The sequence below is a fragment of the Scyliorhinus torazame genome, chromosome 12 (genome assembly GCF_047496885.1).
Source record: "Scyliorhinus torazame isolate Kashiwa2021f chromosome 12, sScyTor2.1, whole genome shotgun sequence".
NCBI lineage: Eukaryota > Metazoa > Chordata > Chondrichthyes > Carcharhiniformes > Scyliorhinidae > Scyliorhinus > Scyliorhinus torazame.
Genome location: NC_092718.1, coordinates 157,830,586 through 157,854,452, shown reverse-complemented (window position 1 = coordinate 157,854,452; position 23,867 = coordinate 157,830,586). Strand labels below are relative to the sequence as shown.

The 23,867-nt window shown below is 43.4% G+C and overlaps 1 protein-coding gene across 5 annotated transcripts in view; it reads right to left on the bottom strand.

Annotated features, from left to right (window-relative positions):
* LOC140386684 (NADPH--cytochrome P450 reductase-like) overlaps positions 1-23,867 on the bottom strand; it is a 122,294-nt gene that overhangs the window by 6,160 nt on the left and 92,267 nt on the right. For all 5 annotated transcript variants that reach the window (XM_072469240.1, XM_072469239.1, XM_072469241.1 and 2 more), the window contains 8 exons: positions 20,774-20,863; positions 20,328-20,426; positions 17,220-17,336; positions 9,963-10,081; positions 8,738-8,919; positions 7,847-7,996; positions 6,333-6,600; positions 1,222-1,367 (listed from right to left, as the gene is read on the bottom strand). In XM_072469240.1, the coding sequence (XP_072325341.1) occupies positions 1,222-1,367; positions 6,333-6,600; positions 7,847-7,996; positions 8,738-8,919; positions 9,963-10,081; positions 17,220-17,336; positions 20,328-20,426; positions 20,774-20,863 (1,171 nt within the window). The remainder of the gene's footprint in view (positions 1-1,221; positions 1,368-6,332; positions 6,601-7,846; positions 7,997-8,737; positions 8,920-9,962; positions 10,082-17,219; positions 17,337-20,327; positions 20,427-20,773; positions 20,864-23,867) is intronic.

Here is a 23,867-nt window from a genome sequence, read left to right as displayed (position 1 = left end):
GTTGGAAATAGGAGCTACACTTCTACTACTCAATGCCCCCAGGGATCTGGTAGTGGGGCCCGATGGTTTCTACATTCAGAAGCCCAATGCAAATTAGTCAAATCTGAGATGGGATCAGTCAAACATCATTCCTTTAAATAGTATCCAACGATCTCTTGCTCAAAAATTAATTCTTTATCCATCAGCTAGTTTTCATCTCAGATACCCATTGCCTCAGGGTTTTCACGTGGAATTTATTGAAGTCTAGATACACTACATCATTGGGTATCCCAACAAGGGAGACATCAGCGGATAGTATTTAAGAGAATGCGGCCTCATTGGTCATAAGATTGGACCAATTTGCATTGGGCTTCTGAATGTGGCTCGCATTAGATACTGTTGAGCTCCAGCACCAATCCCTGAGAGATAATGAGTAGAACCAACCTCAGAGATTTAACTTTGATCATCACTGTTAGTTAAGTGTTTCAGTTAAAGATGAAGGACTTCATCAGGAATTTTAAAATATGTCTATGTTCCTCATTTATCTTATCAGTATAAATTCAAACCCCTAAAAAGTCAGTTTTCAAGCTTGGCACTGCGTGGAGCTCATTAAGTTATAATTATGCAATTTCAGTGTTTTTCTTAATGCAAGAGATCGGAAGTTGTGTAGGCCGTATCTCGTGACCCTCACTCAGCTAGCCTCTCATAGAATCTACCGTATGGAGACAGGCTCTTCGGCCCAAACTGGGCCATGCCAGCCAAAAGCCCATTTAAGCTAATCCCATTTGCCTACATTTGGCCAATATCCCTTTAAATGTTTCCTATCCACGTGTCTGTCCAAATGCCTTTTAAATGTTGTTAATGTCCCTCCCTCAACCACTTTCCCCGGTAGCTCATTCCATATACGTACCATCCTCTTGTGTAAAAAAAGTTGCTCCTCGGGTTCCCATTAATTCTTTCCCTTCTTAACCTAACCTATGCCCTCTACTTCGCGATTCCCCAACCCTGGGAAAAAGACTGAGTGCATTCACCCTATCCATGCCTCTCATTATCTGATAAACCTCTATTAGATCACCCTCAGTCTCCTATGCTCCAAAGAATAAAGTCCGCGTCTGTCCAATATCTCCCTGTAACTCAGTCCTTTGAGTCCTGGCAACATCCTTGTAAATCTCTTCTGCACTCTCTCCAGTTTAATAACATCTTTCCTACAGCAAGGCGACCAAAACTGAACACAATACTCACCTTTTCAGCTTGGTCTCTGGAGTACGCTACATTAAGTTGAGTAAGGACACCGTCCTTCTCAAACTGCGCCAGCTCTTCTTGATACAGATAGTCCTCATTCTTATGACGACAGCCGTAATACAGCACAGTCTCTCCAACCTCCTTCCCTGTAAAACAAAGCGCAATGGTCTTTCTCTGCGCACATCCAGCTCTGCATGTACATCTCAAAGGTTAGTTTGGAATTTTTCAGGGTGGAAGGAGGTGGCAGGAAAAACACAATCTTGGGGAGTCCAAACTGTGGAAGAGGCTTTTTCATCAAACAATATTCTACGGTTACAACAGCCAGTAAATCACAACTAGAAACCCAGGTGAAGAAACAAGGCTCTAAATTAATGGCGCCCAGAGGTTGAAGAGCAAGATAAATGAGAAAATAAAGTAATACTAATTAGGTCACATCAAACTTACCATTAAAAGCCTGCTCATTAGAGGAAGTCAAGGAGTTTAATTGCCTGGAGAGTTTGGATATGGACAAAGCATTGCGGTCAGGAAATTAGATTGAAAAAGAGGAATATTAAAAGGGGCAAGTATACAGCAGGAACATGCAATTTGACTAAGAGGCCTCTGGTTAAAGACACAGTCTTAATGGGCAGAATGGGCCTTTTCTGTGGTGCAATACTCTGGGACTCCCAGCTCTCCTGGAGATATTCACCCCATCAGTGTGGGCAGAATTGAGCCCACAGGGAAATGTAACAGCGCCACTCACTGTCTGTGTGGTGCAATATTCTGGGACTCCCATTTCTCCTGGAGATATTCACCCCATCAGTGTGGGCAGAATTGAGCACACAGGGAAATGTAACAGCGCCACTGTCTGTGTTGTGGCATCCTGTGCACTAGAACAGTGTTTTTCAAACTTTTTTTCCGGTGACCTATTTTTACAAAATGGCCGCCTCTTGCGACCTACACCACATTCACCATAGAATCTCCATAGTTACTTCTTCAAACATCACACTCATTGGTCTGTATTGTTGAATGTAAAAAAATGTAAATACAAATATATTTTCTATTTTTTGTTGTTATTTGGAGGGTTAAATAACTTGTAATAAAAATCTCTGCACAGATCAGTGTGCGAGTCTATTGATCGCAGAGTCCTGAGGTGTTTGAAAGGGAAATTAGGAATTTCTTGGAAACACGCCTGGATTTTGAGCTGATGGGGAAGGGTGGAGACTCACCATTGATCGCGAAGTCAGTCTCACTGAGAGAGCGACTGATCTCAGAAAGTGAGCGGAAAGCAGCCCCCAGTTAAAATATACATCAAACCCCTTGTGCACACATAACACAACTTTAAACATAGATCTGATTGACAAGGTTACGAAACTCAACAAACATCAAAAAGATTAACTGTCGCAGAAATTAAACTAGCACTGACAATGTTAATGGTAACAGAAATTCAAGATTAATTGACAATGGTAACAGTGGCAGACATTAAACATACATCCAATTCAGAATGTTAACCCTGAAGTCCGTCCCTTTGTGTGAGCTGTACCTGAACAGATGCACTTCCCCCCTCACTGGGATGTTTGGAGTTCCCAAACCCACACCTGTAGCCCCAGAGCCGAGAATGGGGAAAACATAAATCAACGTTGTGACAATGGACCAATTGAAAAGTGGGGAGATCCCCACTGGCTACACAAAAATTCTCTGTGAAATCCTGTATATGGCAGTGCTCCAGTTACAAGTTACTGACTGGGGTACTTGTGGAAACATATTCCAGTCAGCAGTCACTTGGTTGAGTGGGAGATGCTGACCTGGGAAAAAAAGAGCATGACGTACTGCTGGAAAGTAACTCTGTGTAGGAGGAATATCTGCAGGAAATAAATGTAAAGATAATTGATTTTTTTCTTTTAAACTCTTCGCTTGTATGTTCAGGTGCTGACTAACCTGGATGATCAGCTGCTGCAGAAACAGGAGTGGCTGCTGGAGGCTGTATCGGTGGCGGTGACTATAACAGTGACCCAGGAACGCAGAAAGTCCACGGCACTGGCCTATATATCAGCCTCATGTGGCCACACACTGTACTGCAGCCAGAATTCACCCAGGGATAAAATGGGACACAAGGTCAGGCGATCCTCGTGGATCATTTTTGCAGACCTTCTGCCAACCCATTTCACATCATCAAACGACCCCCACTTTGAAAAACACTGCACTAGAAAAGTGACTAGTCTTGATTCTAAGGCCGCGAAGTGGCTTTGCACAGCTGCTTGGTTAACACTAAACAAGAGTCACTTAGTTCAGCTGGGCAACTTGTGAGAAATTGATTTTAGTTTTCCTGGCAATCTTTAAATCCTGAACCCTAGTGCAAACCAGAATTGCAGGTCTTCTTTGGTTGGTGTGAAGCTCCAAAAAATGGAGTTTGGATTGAGGGAAACCAACTGTTTGTAGCTTCGACTATTCATAACGTCATTCAGGCATTTGTCTTTTGTGGCACCATGGACTTTGCAAAGCCCACCTGCTGTGAGACAATGCCAGTTTAAGCAGATGAAACAGGATCGATTCTGATATGAGGAATCAGAATGTACCCACCCCCCTCTCCACCTTGGGGTTCTGGTCTATGCTCGGCTGTCTTATGATTGGTGGATTTAGAGGAGTTACCTGTTCTTTAAGCTCAGGATGTTAAAGCAAATCTGAATCTTTGGCTGTTCAAAGACTGAAGCACAATGAACATATGGCAAAAGAACAGCAAAGTTAATATCTATTGCCCATCCCTAAATGCCCTTGAGAAGGTGGTGAGCTGCCTTCTGCAACTGGAGCAGACCATGTAGTATAGGCACACCCACAGTGGTGTTAGGGAGTTCCAAGATTTGACATAGCCCACTGACAATGAAGGAACAGCAATATAGTTCATACAAACATACAGATTAGGAGCAAGATTAGGCCATTTGGCCCTTCGAGCCTGCACCATCATTCAATAAGATCATGACTGACCCGATTTTAACCTCAACTCCACATTCCTGTCTTCCCCCAGTAACCTTACACCCCCTTGCTTATCAAGAATCTATTTACCTTTTCCTTAAAATTAGTCAAAGGCTCAGGGCTCAGCCCCAATCTTTCAATTCCTTTGAGCGACCCCGTGGCGGTCTCCAGCCTCCCCCCCCCACTTCACCCAACTTAGGTTTTCTAGGGTCCTAGAGCTGCCCTCACCCCACCTCTTATGGGCAAGGCATCCCTGGCCTGACCCCTGGTGCTACCCTTCCCTGTCCCAGATCATCCAGGCATCTCAAATGGTCTGGGAACCTCCCAGTTGCCGTTACGCCTGGTCCATGTTTGTGTGGACCAGTACTAAACAGTGCCCTGACAAGGTCTTGCTGGGGAGGCCATTAATTCCCAGGTGGCGGGAGAATCCAGCGCATGCATTTTGCAATGAGCTAATTTCACTGATCTGGATCTTGCGCAGCGAGGGCAAGATCTAGATCGCAACGTCTTTCGAGAGGTTCGGACGAATCTCACGAGACGTCTAGCGCGAATCTCACGAGAGGCCTCTCGCAAGACTAAACAGCCTTATGGTGCCACCAAGTCGGGCGCGATGAAGTTGGTAAATCATGCCCTCTGCCTCCATCACCTTTTGGAGAAGGGAATTCCAATTCCTCTTAACCCTCAGAACGTTTGTTTTCCTTATTTCTCTCTTAAATGGACAATCCCTTATTTTTAAGCAGCGAACCATAGTTCTAGATTCTCTCTTTCCACATGCACCCTACTAAGACCCCTCAGGATCTTACAGGTTTCAATCAAGAGTCTCTTCCTCTAAACGCCAGTGGATACAAGCCTTAAGGCAACCCATCCATTCCTGGTATTAGTCTTGTAAACCTTCTGTGAAGTGTCACCATTGCATTTATATTCTTCCTTAAAGGAGACAAATACTGTACACAGAACTCCAGATGTGATCATACCAATGGCCCTGTATAAATGAAGCATAACCTTCCTACTCTTGAACAGATTGCCAGGTGGGCTGGTTTAAACTGGTTAGCGGCGAGTATTGACTATCACTGGAGATGCATTCATTCAGGCACGTGGGGAGTATTCATCTTACTCCTGACTTGCGCCTGGAAGATGGCAGAAAGGCTTTTGGGCCGTCAGGAAGTGAGTTACTCTTTGCACAATTCCCAGCTCTTGTTGCCACAGTATTTATGTAGCTGGTCCAGTTAAGTTTCTGGTCAATATTGGAGGTGGGCACTTCGACAGTGGCAAGGGAGATGATTGGACTTTCTCATCAGAGATGGTTATTGCCTGACACTGACATGGCATGCAAAGTTAACTTGCTAACAGCTCAAATCTGAATTTTGTTCAAATTTTCCTAAATTCTGAACATCCCCGCTTCCAACCATATGTTGGAAGCAAGATTGGTGCTGAAACAGCTGAAGATGGTTAGGCCTCATGCAGTTTCATGAGGAACTTCTGCAACAATGTTCTGGGGCAGAGATGATTGACCTTCAAGAACCACAACTATCTTGTCTTGGGCTGGGTATGACTTCAGCCAGTAGAAAGTTGTCAGGTGGGTTGCTTCAACTCTGCTATGGTTTCTTGACGTCACACTTCGGTCAATGGAATTCTGCCCTTTTGTCCATGTTTAAACCAAGGAAGGTCACTTCGACAATGCAGTAGTCTCTCAATCTTGCAGTAGAGTCTCAGTCTAGATCAACTGCTCCAATTTAAATAATGGGGGTTGTGGCTTGTATGCAAAGCTCTTGATTCAGGAACAAAAGCTACCAACTCGGCCAAGCTGTCACAAACAATCGTTCTTTTAAAAAACCTAGAAATTAACATATTCAAAAATGTGCATGTTATTGAAGGCTGGTTTCAAAGCATTGCAGTTCATTTAACCAGAATCACCAAGAACGTGCTCCACAGGCGAATCTCGAGGATCCCGATTTACATTAATTGTGATGGAATCAGGATTTAATATAGACGTGGAACAACGATGGAGAGAAAGGGAAAGAATGGAAAGCAACATTTCAAGAGAGCTAAAATGGAGAAGGAAAAAGTCCTGATAAATACACATTGATAACGGACAGAACCACCCAAAGGAGGAATGGTCAGGTCGCTGTAAACGTTAGGAGGATATAGTTTTGCTCCTGTACCTTGTTGCTTCAGCCAAGCCCGCTCCTGAATAAAGCCAACGAAGGGAGCGATACCGGTGCCAGGTCCGACCATGAGAACAGGAGTACTGGGTTTGTAGGGCAGCCGGAACTGAGACTTCCGCACATACATTGGGACAACGGACTTGTGATCATTACCAGTTGGCACTTTGTTGCGTAACCAGGTTGTTGCCACGCCCCTGTTGATGCGGCCTGCTTTGGATGTGTACTCCACCACAACCGCACAGATATGAATTGAGTCAGAGTGAACCTAAAGAAACAGATTACAAAGCTATTGTCAAATCATGCAACACTAAATCGCTGCTAGGTAAATTAACTTTCCCTAGTGCTATGCAAGATATCATCGCTAAATATGAAAATACAAGTTGGTACAGAAGCATTAATGTCCCAAGTGATTTGTTTCTATACAATCTGCAGCCAGATCCTTGCAATAATATGGGGATACAGGCTGTAGTTAAAATTGACCTCAAGCCAACAATGCTGATGGAATGCTACATAAGAGCTAATTGCTAATTCATGCAAACTGCTTATGGGCATAGATTCTGTTCCCTGTCTGATTCAAAATGGCATGGTTAGAGTTGGAAGCCCAAAGAAGGTTTTCCTTCCTCAATTCCTCACGTGGCCCCTGGGACAAGGCAAATCCCCACCCCTTCAGCCAATAAAATTCAAAGACTGATTGTTTTGTGCAATCAATAAGTGCTCAGCAAGCACTCTTTCTTTATGTTTCCACAGAGCCAGGCTCATCAAATGGTTTTGACTTCCAACTTGCTTCGGTTTTGTTAAAGATCCTGCTGCAATAAAGAGGTGCAGCTGATACCGACACCACCTCTGGCTGGGACTCTCAAACTCCTACTTTTTGCTGGAGGCATATTGCGTTATCCCAGTCTGCAATAAAACATGGTCAGGACAAAAGGGCCCACTTGATTGCTACCCCAACCACAAACTCCTCCACCGACACAGCTGTGTTTACCATCTACAAGATACACTGCAGGAACTCACCAAGACACCTTAGACAGCACCTTCCAAACTCTCAAACTCTATCATCTAGAAGGGCATGGGAAGACCAGCTCCGGGAAGTACTCCTCCAAGCCCCTTGACAACGTTCCTTCACTGCCGTTGGTCAAAATCCTGGAACCCCCTCCCCAACAGCACGGAGGGTGTACCTATACAGTGTGGACTCCAGCGGTTCAAGAGGGCATCTAACCACCATCCTCTAAAGGACAATTAGGGACAGGTAATAAATGCTGGTTTAGCCAGCGAAGCTCACATCCCAAGTTGAATTAAAAGGTTTCACTTTGAAACCAGTGACCACCATGCTATATGAATTCACCAAAAATCAAGAACGATCAACTGAATAAATGTCAGTTTTTTGATCCAAAATTTTTAAATTCCCAGTGGGTTTGTTAACACTGCAATCAATACCTTATTGCTAGTGGTTTATACAGGCGTTCCATTTCTACAATGGTCATTTGGCAGTGCTTCTCAGCAAGTCTCACCTTTGAAGATGAAGCTATGGAATAATAGCGAGCCTGTAGCCGTGGCAACAACTCACACAGATGATCGATTGGTGGGCGGAGAGACTGCAGGTCTTGCAAAATAGCCAGAATATTTCTCCTGTCTTCCACCACCCATTTCAGGTATTGCGACTGAAACACAATATACAGACATTCTTATTACAAAAATTGAAGATATAACCTCAAATTGTAGCATTTAAGAGCATTAATTTCTTCATTCTGGGACAGCAGAATATACTACTCAACAAATTCGAAGGAGCCAGTACAAACTTAATGGCCTCCTTCTGTGTTGCACTGGACAATGAGCACATAAGCAATAAAATTAGGTACATTTTATTGAACGCAAGTACCAAATCACACCAATAACCATTGTTAATTACTAGAATTAAACTTCATCTAGATAGGAGAACAAGCTACGCACATAGACAAATATCCTGACAACGCATAAAACATCTCAAGGCGCTTGACTGGAGTGGCATCAGACAATTTAACACAGCCACGTATTGTGACAGATTACCAAATGCATGGTCAGATATAGGCTTTAAGGAGTTCCTTAAAGTAGAGAAGGAAGGTGAGGCAGAGGTTTAGTGAGAGAATTCCAGAATTCGGGGAGCTTAAATGTGAGATGGATGAAGACAGACTGTTGAAGGCAAATTTTGTTCTTAAATGTGTAGTTAAGGATGAACAAAATGGGAGACAGCGAGAGTGGGCAACAACACGAGAGAGAAAGAAAGTGAGAGAGAGAAAGAAAGTGAGAGAGAAAAAGAGAGAGAGAGAGAGAGAGAGCACAACTGAATCATGCAAGTGGATGTTGAATTAGTGTCTGAACAAGATTTATTTTACTAGGCTCTCAGTAAACACTGGTGTACTTACCTTTCCTTCAGGAGAGGATGAAGCCATTTTCCGGAGGAATTCCTGCTCTTTGGCATCTGATGCATACTGTGCAAGTTCATAGAGAACATTAGTGCGAGGAGGATTGGTGATATCTAGATAATGTGACAAAGCTGTTCGGTATGTGGTCGGGCAGGGGAATGGGTGTTTCTTATTGGACTCCTCTAGAGAAACACATAAACACAACAAAGGATGAATTAACAACACACGAGAGTGCACACTTTTTCAGTACTTCTATTGTCATGGAAATGGTAAAGATATGCATTTGATGCACTTGAAGGATAACTGATCTCAAACAAAGCAAAACGAGATCCACTCGAGTAAATTATTAGATTTCTCCAAATGGAGGCCAAGCTCGGTGTATCCTCTTACTTTAATCAAAGCTCATTAACCTACCCTAATTAGCATGAGCCCAGAGACAGCCTGCAGGATCTTTATTTATCTAAGTTGTGTCTAAACATCAACTCCCAAATGATGGTCTAGCATCTCTTATCACAACTGGATATGCTGATTTCAGTGCTTCTGACCAGATTCAGGAGAGGTCACTTCTCTTCTGAACTCCAGTTGTTTACTTCAATTGGTTTGTATATAATCTGAATTGAGAATGGATCTTTTATCAGATAATAAATAAAAGGCTGGAAGCTCAGTGCCATCACTGTTGAATAGAAATACTGAAATTAAATATGCAATGGACTAAACTTCAGGGGTATTATAATTATTCTTTCCATATTACATGTTCCCCCAGTGATGTGATTAATAATAAAATGACAATTTAATGGCGTTGAATGATCTTCACAACATGTAGTGCTGGAAGTTGTCAATTGTACGATTTGAAATCAAATATATATAGGTGGAGGGCATTGGTTGGATGGCTACTCGAGTACATACAGAGACATTAGGACAGGAGCAAAATGGAGTCAGGAGATATATACCTGTTTTGTAGCGAATAAATTTATCCCATGTAAAGACTGGCTTTGGATTCTTCCTTCACTAACTGGCAGTCAGGAGCATATCAGTTTTAACCATGTCACATATCAGACCTTGGTTGTTACTAATCCCTTTCCCATATCACAAATGCCAGAGGTTTCACTTTAAATGGGAGCCAAGTGTTTATTATTCTACTTGATCAAGTTAGCATTAGACATTACTTCATCTATTTTTCCTATTTGCAATGTTTATTGAATGAGGACGCCTGCTCGTCACTCACCATCAAGATTTTTTAATGAAAATATTACATCCAAGTCCGAGTTTAGTATTTTGCCAATCTCACAGACGATTGTTGAATCATTGATGGGGAACACAGCCACATGATCTCCACTCTCGTACCTGCAAAAGATGAAACACCAAACAATATATTTACAACACCGCTATTCCTTGGTGTCAAAAATCATACAATCCCATACCCCCCATGATCGCTTTGGTTGCTGAGACAATATCAATGCCACATTAATCTCATGACACTGTCTCCACGGGGTAAACGTCTCTTATACACTATGAAGCAAGTCTGTTCTGTTCACCTTTCTTCGCCTCAGTTTGAGTTCTCGGTTACATTGAATGGTTTCAACTTTTTAATATTGTGAACTCCTCTATAATGCATACTTTCCTCCAGCAATAATATCATCAATTTCTTTAAAATTAGAGTACCAAATCCCTTTCCATCACTTTAGTAGTTTTCTAGGCGACTCCCCCACTCCTTTGTAGTACAGTGACTGAACTACCCAGATGGAGTTCAGCCCATCCAGAGAACAGTTACTTCTGGGACAGATTCAATCCCGTTATATACACCCTAAGATTTTGTTTGTCCGTTTTTAAGAGTTCAATCACATAATCCAGTCTGACACCCAAGTCCCGAAAGATGTGCTATTAGGTGAATTGGACATTCTGAATTCTCCCGAACAGGAGCCGGAGTGTTGCAATTAGGAGATTTTCACAATAACTTCATTGCAGCGTTAATGTAAACCTACTTGTGACAATAATAAAGACTATTATTATTAATGCAATACCGAGGAAGTACAGCATCTCTGAGGGTGTATTACAACTATCGGGGGTGCCATCCTATGGATGAGGAATTACAAAGTGAAGTTCCGCCTTCCCCCTCAGATGCATGCAAAAGATTCCAAAGCACAATGCGCAGCTGGCAATTTTTCCCAGTATCCTGGCCCACAGTTATTCGTCAACCAGTATCCAAAACAGATAACAGAAAATACTAGACATTCTCAGCAGCTTTGACAAAGAGTCACCCAGACTCGAAACATTAGCACTTTTTTCTCTCCACAGACGCTGTCAGACCGGCTGAGATTGTCCAGTATCATGTTTTTGTTTCGGATTCCAGCGTCCACAGTAATTTGCTTTTTTCCAAAACAGATAATCTGGTCATTTATGTCAAAGCTGTTTGTGGGACCTTGCCACGTGTTTCCTACATTACAATATTTTTAAAAAGCATATAATTCAAGGTAAAGTGCTTTGGGACAGTCCCAGATCATGAAAGGCTCTTATGATGCAAAGTTTCCGTTTTAATGCTGTTGGAGTTTGCATGTTCCCCAGTGTCTGCGTGGGTTTCCTCCAGGTGCTCCGGTTTCCTCCCACAGTCCAAAGATGTGCAGGTTAGGTGGTGTTACGGGGATGGGGCACTCTTTTGGAGGGTCGGAGCAGACTTGATGGGCTGAATGGCCTCCTTCTGTGCTGTAGGGATTCTATGGAAATACTGCACTGAGCTGTGTAACAATGCCCCCAAGTCACATCCCTGCATTGTGCATTGCCAACCAGAATTTGGGCTTGGTCTGTAAAATGTGCATTCAGGAACAATTTTGCATGAATTTGGAACCATTTGCATCTATGAATTTCTAGGCCAAGTCAACTGGGATATTTAAGTTCTAACTTGTTTCCGGTGACGGGAACGCACTGAGCGGACGTGGGAAAGGTGGCTCTCCTCCTGGAAACTTGAAATTAGGCACTTTTAGCCCAAAGATAGGCTACTAGACCCGGAGAAAAAAAGGCCCCCAAATCCTCCTCCAACATCACCACACCAACAAGAAATGCCAGGCAACAATTTGAGGAGCCTAAAGGACGGCAGAATTAAAAGCCTGGGAAGGAAGAATGAGGCAACATCGAACACACGGGGCTATCTCCCAATAAATTAATGGATGGACCTCCTCACACAGGAGGCTAAATTGCACAGAAACACCATCAAATTAGAAATGATTGCATGTGAGGGTAGCGGGGGCACTGGTCACCTTTCAAGTGGCTCTAGAAAAGGCAGAGCGGCAACTGGAGACACAGGAGGTGACAATCAGGGAGCTGCAGAAGGCCGCAACTCTTTAAATGAAATGAAAATGAAAATCGCTTATTGTCACAAGTAGGCTTCAAGTGAAGTTACTGTGAAAAGCCCCTGGTTGCCACATTCCGGCGCCTGATCGGGGAGGCTGGTACAGGAATTGAACGGGCCTCGTTCTGCTTTACAAGCCAGCGGTTTAGCCCACTGTGCTAAACCAGCCTCTTCAGAGTGACCAAAGCGCCTCACTGGAGACGGAGATGGCAAGGTTGGTGGCGACACAAGGGACGCTGATGGGGAAGGTCAAGGACCAGTAGAACCAGTCGAGCCGTCAAAACCTCTGTATTGTGGGTCTACCGGAGGACACAGAGGACAGGAACCCTACAGAGTACGTGTCCCAGATGCGGAGCAAGCTGGTTGGAGGGAAAAGCTTCCTGAAGCCCCCATAGGTCACTCCACCCAAGGCCCAAAGCTGGGGAGTAGCCACTGCACCGGTACCAAGACCGGGAAAAGATTTTGAATTGGGCAAGGCACATGGTGGGAGGGACACATGATCCATGTGTACCAGGACATTGGAGTAGACCTGGCCAAGCGCCGGGCTGAATTCAACGCAGCCAAGGCGGCCCAATATAAAAGTCCGATGCGGTTTGGGATGCTGTACCCCACCAATCTCTGGGTGACTTTCCAGGGTAAGGGGATTCTACTTTATCACACAGGCAGAAGCGGACAAATTGAGGCGCAGACACGGCTGGAAAGGCAGCTGCACCAGCAGTAAATTCTAACTCTTGTATCCTCTGTTTAAAAAGAGACTATTTTCATGGGATAGATCAGCCTAGTCTTCAGTCTGACTATGAATCTCAGGAAGGAGGCGGTGAGAGCGGAAAAGGTACAGAAAGGAATGTCGAGGGGGAAACGCAACAGGTAGGGGAAGGTAAAGATCGCTCCTGAGGGGGCACGGCACAATTCCCAATGAGGAGACAGTGCCTGACAGAAGTGGGGGCGGGGGGGTAGAATGCTGACTACGACAGGTCCCACACAGCAACAATGGTGCTGCAAACAGCCATCTTGGCGGCCCCAAACAAAGGGAGACCCCAGTGTGCAGAGGCATATCCATATGGCATTTACAACAATGGTGGCCATCTTGGTTGGCTCCTGGACAAAAGGAAACCCCGTAGTGCAGGGGCGCAGCCAGATGGTGGATGTGGCGACACCGGCAATCTTGGATGGCTCCCAAACAAAGTGAAATCCCAGAGTGCAGGGGGGCATGCACAAGGCAAATATAGTTGACCCTGCAGGAAGGGGGAGGGGGTGGGGTTTGAAAAGTTTGAGATCCGACATAGCCTTCCTTCAGGAGACTCACCTGAGGCAGAAGGACCGATGGCAGGTAAGAAAGGGCTGGGTGGGACAGACGTACCAATCGTGCTAAGGAACGAGGGCTAGGGGGTGGTTATACTGCTCAATAAGAGGACATTTACAGCGACGAGGACGGTTATGGAACAAGGGGGTCATGGTTAGTGGCATTCTGGAAGAGGCACCAGTGGTGAATGAATGAATGAAAAAATGAAAATCGCTTATTGTCACAAGTAGGCTTCAAATGAAGTTACTGTGAAAAGCTCCTAGTCGCCACATTCCGGCGCCTGTTCGGGGAGGCTGTTACGGGAATCAAACCGTGCTGCTGGCCTGCCACGGTCTGCTTTCAAAGCCAGCGATTTAGCCCTGTGCTAAACAGCCCCAGATCCTTGGTCCTTGTAAACGTGTATGCTCCAAACCGGACGACACAGAATTCATGAAGAAAACTATGGTCGGTCAAGGCAGCCTTGAGGAAAATTTATAGAATATATCTGCGATAGTTTCCTAGAACAGTATGTAATGGAACCTACGAGGGAACAAGCGGTCCTAGAGGTCCTGTGTAATGAGACAGGATTGATTAATTATCTCATTGTTAGGGATCCTCTCGGAAGGAGCGATCACAATATGGTGGAATTTAAAATACAGATGGAGGGTGAGAAGGTAAAGTCAAACACCATGTTTTGTGCTTGAACATAGGAGATTACAATGGGATGAGAGAAGAGCTAGCTAAGGTAGACTGGGACCAAAGACTTTATAGTGAAACAGTTGAGGAACAGTGGAGAACCTTCCAAGCGATTTTTCACAGTGCTCAGCAAAGGTTTATACCAACAAAAAGGAAGGGCGGTAGAAAGAGGGAAAATAGGCCGTGGATATCTGAGGAAATAAGGGAGAGCATCAAATTGAAGGAAAAAGCATCCAAAGTGGCAAAGATTAGTGGAAGACTAGAGGACTGGGAAATCTTTACGGGGCAACAGAAAGCTACTAAAAAAGCTATAAAGAGTAAGATAGTTTATGAGAGTAAACGTGCTCAGAATATTAAAACCGATAGTAAAAGTTTATACAAATATATAAAACAAAAAGAGTAAATATATAAAACAAATGAGTACGGTAAATATTGGTCCTTTAGAGGATGAGAAGGGAGATTTAATATGGGAGATGAGGAAATGGTTGAGGAGCTGAACAGGTTTTTTGGGTCGGTCTTCACAGTGGAAGACACAAATAACATGCCAGTGACTGATGGAAATGAGGCTATGACAGGTGAGGACCTTGAGATGATTGTTATCACTAAGGAGGTAGTGATAGGCAAGCTAATGGGACTAAAGGTAGACAAGTCCTCTGGCCCTGATGGAATGCATCCCAGAGTGCTAAAAGAGATGCCTAGGGAAATTGCAAATGCACTAGTGAGAATTTACCAAACTTCACTGGACTCCGGGGTGGTCCCAGCGGATTGGAAATTAGCAAACGCGACACCACTGTTTATAAAAGGAGGTAGGCAGAAAGCGGGTAATTATAGGCCAGTGGGCTTAACTTTCGGTAGTAGGGAAGATGCTGGAATCTATCATCAAGGAAGAAATAGTGAGGTATCTGGATGGAAATTCTCCCATTGGGCAGACGCAGCATGGGTTCATAAAGGGTAGGTCGTGCCTAACTAATTTAGTGGAATTTTTTGAGGATATTACCAGTGCGGTAGATAACGGGGAGCCAATGGATGTGGTATATCTGGATTTCCAGAAAACTTTTGACAAGGTGCCACACAAAAGGTTGCTGCATAAGATAAAGATGCATAGCATTATGGGGAAATTAGTAGCATGGATAGAGGATTGGTTAATTAATAGAAAGCAAAGAGTGGGGATTAATGGGTGTTTCTCTGGTTGGCAAATCGGTAGCTAGTGGTGTCCCTCAGGGATCAGTGTTGGGCCCACAATTGTTCACAATTTACATGATTTGGAGTTGGGGACCAAGTGCAATGTGTCCAAGTTTGCAGACGACACTAAGATGAATGGTAAAGCAAAAAGTGCAGAGGATACCGGAAGTCTGCAGCGGGATTTGGATAGGTTAAGTAAATGGGCTAGGGCCTGGCAGATAGAATACAATGTTGACAAATGCGAGGTTATCCATTTTGGTAGGAGTAACAGCAAAAGGGATTATTATTTAAATGATAAAATATCAAAACATGCTGCTGTGCAGAGAGACCTAGGTGTGCTAGTGCATGAGTCGCAAAAAGTTGGTTTACAGGTGATTAAGAAGGCAAATGGAGTTTTGTCCTTCATTGCTAGAGGGATGGAGTTTAAGACTGGGGAGGTTATGCTGCAATTGTATAAGGCGTTAGTGAGGCCACACCTGGAGTATTGTGTTCAGTTTTGGTCTCTTTACTTGAGAAAGGACGTACTGGCGCTGGAGGGTGTGCAGAGGAGATTCACTAGGTTAATCCCAAAGCTGAAGGGGTTGGATTACGAGGAGAAGTTGAGTAGACTGGGACTGTACTCGTTGGAATTTAGAAGGATGAGGGGGGATCTTATAGAAACATATGAAATTATGAAGGGAATAGATAGGATAGATGCGGGCAGGTTGTTTCCACTGGCGGGTGAAAGCAGAACGAGGGGGCATAGCCTCAAAATAAGGGGAAGTAGATTTAGGACTGAGTTTAGGAGGAACTTCTTCACCCAAAGGGTTGTGAATCTATGGAATTCCTTGCCCAGTGGAGCAGTAGAGGCTCCTTCATTAAATGTTTTTAAGATAAAGATTATTTTAGCTTGGTGGCATTTTACTCATGACTTTCCTTTTAGCAGCATGGAGGAAATAACAATTCTGAATATTAATCATCTTGTGCTCATCCTTGGTTTCAAGCCCAGAGTTTTAAAAAAAAAAAATTGGAGTACCCAATTATTTTTTTTTCCAATTAAGGGGCAATTTAGCATGGCCAATCCACCTACTCTGCGCATCTTTGTGTTATAAAGGTGAGACCCACGCAGACACGGGGAGAATGTGCAAACACCACAAGGACAGTGACCCGGGGCCTGGATCGAACCTGGGTCTTCAGCGCCGTGAGGCAGCAATGCTAACTACTGCGCCACCCAAGCCCAGAGATTTTTTTAAATTTTTTTTTTTTTTAAATGGTTCTCATCACCTTTTCGTTGAAGTACTGAACATGTTAGGTTATTGTATAAATGCTATCTCTAACTTACCGAACTCTCAAGAATACAACTGCTCTCTATGCCCGACACTCTTCTAGCTCTCTCCTAACGCCTAATCATCTACTAACCTAATCCCAGAATCCCCTAGTTACATAATATTTATATGACTGTTCTGTGGTTCCCTCTAGTGGTAAGAAGCATTATCATTAACTTGTTAACTCTTTACATCGCAGTCAATATACATATCATTACAACCAGAGGGGAACGTTCTTCACACAGAGGGTGGTGAGCTCTGTAGTTCTCTCTAGTGGTAAGAAGCAATGTCATTAATGTGTTAACTCTTTACATCCCAGTCAATATAGATATCATTACAACCAGAGAGGAAATTTCTTCACAGAGTGGTGAGCATCTGGAACGGGCTGCCAGAGGTAGTGGTAGATGCGGGTACGATTTTGTCTTTTAAAAAGTAGTTAGACAGTTACAATGGCAGGGTGGGAATAGAGGGATATGGGCCAAAATTCGGGCAAGTGGGACTAGCTTAGTGATAAGAAACTGAGCGGCATGGACAAGCTGGGCTGAAGGGCCTGTTTCCATGCTGTAAACATTTACGACTCTATGTTTCTCCCGGCTATATTCATGAAATTAATTCACACTCAACAAAAGACCCATTATTAGGAGTGTCCAAGTAGTTAAGTCAGTCCTCCCTTACCTAATCTTTGAACCGCTGATGTCCAGCTCCAGGTGCATGAGGTGCCTTTCTCCTCCTCTATTCAATTTCCGGTTCGCTGTTACAGATGCCAAAAATGGGTTCTTTGCATCAAAAGGCCTGAATTGGAAACAACAGCATTTTTTAAACAAACCTTAGAGCGATGCTCACATCAAACAAAAGTTAACACTACTCAATATCTGCATCAGAAGATAAGAAAAATAGAAAGCCAGGGAGGATGAGTAGTTTTCAGAATGCATCATCCAAGCAATCATTTAAATTTAGTGGTAGGATTATTAAGCCCACCACTCATTTCTTTCTTACATTTTAGCACTTAAAATTTAACTTCACACATTACAGCCCATGATTTCTCAACTTACCTCATCTTCTCTGCTACTCCAACCTTGATACTGTGGGTCTTAGAATCATAAAACCAGGAGGAGACCATTCAGGCCATCGTGCTGGTACCAGGTCTATAAATATTTAACCAATTTGTCCCACTCTCCAGCAACTTTCCACTACTTTTTAATTGTACTGGGTGAATTACGTCTATCGTGTCCATGGGCTATTTACACTTTGCTTTCATGATGTTGCGTGGCCCATTTATCCCAATGCATGGTATATATCTGATTGATGCATGGGCATACATTCGTGTACCTTAAGAGGAAATATTTCTCTTGATAGTTTCATTGCCTTCTCTGCCTCTTGCGCGAGATGCCCCCCCCCCATCTACTCTCCCACCTCCCTGTCCCAGCTCAGCCTCACCTGGACCCCCACATCCCATCAGTAACCACCCATGGGGTCGCTCACAATCATAGCATCTTCTTCAGTTTAATAACCAACTTGGTCTCGGTCCAACATCTAATAACAAGTAGGCTTACATTAACAATGCAATGAAGTTACTGTGAAAATACACTAGTCGCCACGCTACGGCGCCTGTCCGGGTATAAGAAGGGAAAATTCAGAATGTCCAATTACATGCTCGTGAATATTTACAGATGATTAATCCAGGAAGGGAATTTCCTGAGACATCTGGTGACCTTACGGTGGCGCAGCAGCACAAACAGCTTGGAAGGGAATTGTTGTTGATGGTTCTGAAATTGGTTAGCAAACTATTTAAACAAGACTGATCTATCAGACTAACCATTTGATGCAAGGACATTTCAATGCCTGCTCATATTTAAAATATAGAGTATGGAGCAGGCCAGACTGAGACAGACAGTAGTGAACAGACCCTATCCTTTCCACTCAGGAATGCCGTTGCAGCTATTTAATATGGTGAGCAGAGATCAGTTCAGCTGTTTCCATAGTACCCCTATTCAGGCTACGATATGTAAATAGATGTTCTATGAACGTAGAACAGTGCACTGTTGCAATGGAAACAGGAAATCAAATGCAGCCATAAGACGCAAGTACAAATACATAGAACATACAGTACAGAAACAGGTCATTCACCTCAACTGGTCCATACTCCACATGTGCCTCCTCCCAGTCGGTGCTGCTGTACCAGGAGCCAAATACAGTTCGGCAAGCATAATGGGGCAAGCTAGGATGTATGTAGTGGAGTTCTGAATAGCAATTGTATCTTCACAGCTAATGCGCCTGGTGAGAATGGTATGCCCAAAGTCTATCTATCGTCTCATAACTTTCCTCTCGGGAAATAGCCAGCTGCTGGTATCCATAAAGCAAAACGGCAGTGGTTGGATCCCTCCACATGCAGCAAACTATAGGTAATAGCTGCAAACTCCTTGCATCCAATTAAAATGTATATGGAGCACTGTGCTCAAGAGGTCACATGTTTGTTATCTGCAGTAGTATCGGTATGCATTTTTTAAGAACACAAAAGGCCATTACACCAAAACTGTCTTCTCCCTTTGATCAAATAATTCACCTCCAATTAAAAAGTAACAAAGGATATGGGGAGACTCTCTCCTGCTGAGTTGGGCTTTGTTATATTTGGTGTTTTGAGAGTTCAGTATGTAAAGATATTTCCAACTGAACTGCTTTTTGGAAAAGCAGCTCAGAGTGGATGTTTTGTGAAAATCTAAGTACTTCCGTACTGAAGCTGAAGATGGGCAGAATCAGCTGGCTTTGTTTCTCAACTGGCTTATTTTGTAATAGTTTTAGTCTAACTGTTTTAACTGGAACACAACCAAGTTCTCTACGCCAAACCCAAGTTTGGGTATTGATCCCAAACTAATACTCGATAAGACATGTTTTACACATACAGCAAAACAGTCTTCCAATTCCTGCTGGGAATTCTAATACTCTTGAGCTATTCTTTCCCTAGTTTTGAGAATCTGGAGTCCTGCCAGTTCAGAAATTATAAAATATCAAATTATCCATTACAGGAGGAATCTGTAACAGCCTGCCTCATTGTGTTGTTGATGGTTCAGAGATTTATTCAAGGGAAACGGTGAGCAACTTTATTGAAGTATTTGGAAAGTTGAAGTACTTTAGATTGGAATTACCTTCCGAGAAGTACAGTTTTATGTTGAATTGAGAACGCTGAAGGAGTAAGATGTGTTACACAAAGTCAGAGTCCGGCTCAACCTGCATGTTGTTATTTGGCACCTTTCAACAAATGCATTAACTCAGGGATTTTCATATCGCTTCGCAGGCGTTTGGCCAAGATCAAGCGGCAGATCACGCCCAAACGATGGGGTGCAAGGCCTTTTCTTGTTAGCTTTAATCTTGTATGTCTCTCTTGTGGAGACCATGAATTGGCTTCAATTTGAATTGTTTTTTGGAGCAAGCATTGGCTTTGTAACTTTAAGAATGGGATTTGAAAAAATGTAAATTAAAATGTTTTAAAAACTCGTGATTTCACAAAAAAGATGACAACATTCTTTTCAGAAAGATGAATACAGGCTTAAGGATCCTTATCTTCGCAAACTGATTGCGGCACTGGTTGCGTTGCAAACTCAACAACTGTCTGACAAGACAACTGAGGTTCTTGGCCAAATAAATTAATCAGCATCAATAAATGGAGTAATCAGAGTACAGACAGTGTGCATTGGAATTTCAATTATTCTTTGTTAAATTATATGGTCAGCTGTTTTGCAATGCAAACCAGTGACAATTGAGAGAACATTGCAAAAATTCACTTACGGTTTTTGAATTTCGTAAGCTTTCAGACGTCCCATCTCTCCAGTATAGACTTTATTCATGTTCATGTCGTTATGCATCACAAGCTCATATTGACGGATGCTGCAAAGCAGTAAGCACAATGTTACTTGCAAACAGCCTGTACGCTTGGTGCAAGATAAACTAATCTTGGCTATCAAGTCATTAAGGGAGCCGCTGCAAGCTTCCACAGTGGAAACGATAGTGACAAACAATCTGACCAGGAACGCAGCTGATGCCCTGGGACTTTTAAAAAATATATAAATTGGTTCACATGAATTGATTTGGATGCAAAATTCTTTCCCTGTGCTGATTGAGATCAGTTTGATATTATTCGCTACTGTTCTGCAGTTTCAAAGTGATTGACCAATTAAAGAAATTACCCGGGTTAATGTAACATTACCAACACCATTCATAAAAGCGGCACTCACCTGGAATCATCGCCAGTGGCTTCCACACCAAAGTGCTCACATACTGCTGGCCAGAACTGCTCCCGCCACATGATGAAATCCTCCTCCAGGCTAATGGGTATAAAAACATCTCAGATTTAATTGAACTGCAAACTCCCATCAGTGACCATGGATTATGATTTCAGGCTTGCATTAAATCAGATGACATGGTGGGCGGCATTCTCCAGTCCCCCAGCCTCATGGCTCGATGGCAGGATTCTCTACTTCCGCCACTTGGTCAATGGAATTTCCCATTGAAGCCACTCCACGCCATCGGGAAACATGCAGGCAGGGATGTGCTGCCGGCAGGTGCAGAGAATCTGAACAGGCAGAACATTCTGGCCGGTTGTATTCTGAACAAATGCCACACTCCATATCGTGTCAGCTATCTATAACAGTGAAGGGACACTGTTCAAATCTAACCACAGCCTGAGCACCAGGTCACAGAAACAGAACTGGCTGCCGCTCTGGAATTACATTCTTTCTATTGTCAGGATAATACCTAGCTTGTACTGGCTCGTGGGCAGAAGATGCATCCCTTAAAAAGGGAGGTGGTGGGAAGGCGGGTGTGAGAAGCATTCCCTTGGTTAAAAAAGTTTTTTTTAAAAAAAATAATAAAGTGAATGACTTTAGCCTCCTCAAAGCAAACCTTAGATCCTATAATCCAGAAGTAGGCACCTTTTTACTCATTTGCAGACATTCATAAGCCACAAAAATGATCAATTCTCCAATTCAAGTGACCTGTGTGTTGGATTAAATACAGACTCGCACCATGGTGGCAGTTTCTTTGAAGAGGTGAAATAACAATATCAGAGCCCAGCTTACAAAGGCTAATGCAACCAAAATATTTGCTCATAATTAATTGGCATAAAATTAAAAATCTCTTGAAATAATCAAATCTTTATAACCTCAAAGCACCAGAGGATAAGTCCTTCACAATTACACAGTATTGGCAATACCATTTCTTTCTCACTTCAGCATACATTTAGTTGTATGGAATCAAAGCAACACCTAAATAACTACATTACAACAGTGACTACACCCAAGGCTTTGTGTCCTGACTGCTGTAACTTGTGTTCCAGAATTAGCCAGGCCCCCAGTCAAACCGTTTCAGTGCAGCTACAACACTGGCATCCACCAGACAATGTGAAAGGTTTTCCAGGTATGTCTTATCCACAAAAAGCAGGTCTGTCTTAGCGACAAAAAGCAAGGCAAATCCAATCTGGAAAATTCAGCCCCATCGGTCTACTCTCAATCGTCAGCAAGTAATGAAAGGTGTCATTGGCAGTGTTATCAAGTGGCATTTACTCACCAGTAACCTTCTGAACAATGCTCAGTTTGTGTTCGGTCAGGGCAACCTGGTTCCAGACTTCATTAGACTTAATGAAAATTGTAATTCAGGTATTTTGTCCGCGAGATGATGGGAGAGCAACTCCCCCTCGATATATAGACCGAGAGATGAAGTGAGATCAGCTTGCTCTCGATATCAAGACGCCACTTGATTGAGAGTGACATCAAGAAACATTGAAATCAGTGGTAATCGGGGAAAGCTCTCCGCTAGATGGAGTCATATCTAGCACAAAGGAAGATGGTTGTTGGAGGTCAATCATCTCAGCCCCAGGACGTCAGAGTAGTTCTGTAGGCCCAACCATCTTCAGTCACATCGTCAATAACATTCCCTTAACGTCAGGAGCAAGGATGCTCGTTGATGATTGCAGTGGTCAATGACACCTCAGGTACTGAAGTGGTTCATGCTCAGTTGCAGCAAGATTTGCACAACATTCAGATATCAGCTGGTAAGTAACATTCACGTCACACTAATGCCAGGCAATGATCATTTCCAACAAGAGAGAATTAGTGCCCCATGACATTCAATGGCATTACCATTGCTGAATCCCCGCCATCAACATCCGGGGGGGTGGTGGTATAACATTCACTCCTTCTACCATCGACGCACATCGGCAGCAGTGTGTAACATCTACAAATGCACTGTAGCAACTTGCCAAGGCTCCTCCGGCAGCACCTTCCAAATCTGAAACGTCTACCGCCTCGAAAGACAAGGGCAACAGAAACAATGGAACACCACCATCTCCAACCTCTCCTCCAAACTGCACATGGTCGTGACTTGGCCGTTCCTTCATTGTCACTGGTTCATAATCCTGGAACACTACCTAATAGCACTGTAGGGGCGTACCTACACCACATGGGCTGTGGCAGTTAAATAAGGTAGCTCACCACTTGCCAGCAATGCTCACACCCATTCATTGAAAAATCAATCTCAGAATTCAGAAATGAACTGTTAAACTACAGCCAATCCCTATTCTTATCTATTTAGACCATAAGACATAGGAGCGGAAGTAAGGCCATTCGGCCCATCGAGTCCACTCCACCATTCAATTATGGCTGATTTCAACTCCATTTACCCGCTCTCTCTCCATAGCCCTTAATTCCTCGAGAAATCAAGAATTTATCAACTTCTGTCTTAAAGACACTCAACGTCCCGGCCTCCACCGCCCTCTGTGGCAATGAATTCCACAGACCCACCACTCTCTGGCTGAAGAAATTTCTCCTCATCTCTGTTCTAAAGTGACTCCCTTTTATTCTAAGGCTGTGCCCCCGGGTCCTAGTCTCCCCTGCTAATGGAAACAACTTCCCTACGTCCACCCTATCTAAGCCATTCATTATCTTGTAAGTTTACCATCCTAATTCAGTTTTCCAGCCAAACTTCACAAGGTAATCTTAAAAAATGCAATAACTTATATTTGATATCAACAGAAACATCCCCCAAACTACCAACAGCTTGGATTTATAACATCTTTAATGCAATAAGAACACTTCAAAACACTACACGGGAACTTCATGAAACAAATATGATAGAATCACGTAAGGCGCTCATAGGGCAGTTGACCAAAACCCAACCAAAGAGGCAGATTTTAAGGAATACCTCAAAAGAGGTTAAGTGAGGTAGAGTTAGAGAGATTTAGGAGTCATCTCCAACTTGAATCCTATGCAACTGAGCACAGTTCTCAATGGTGAAAGAATAAAATTGAGGTTGCTCAAGAGGACTGGAATTAGA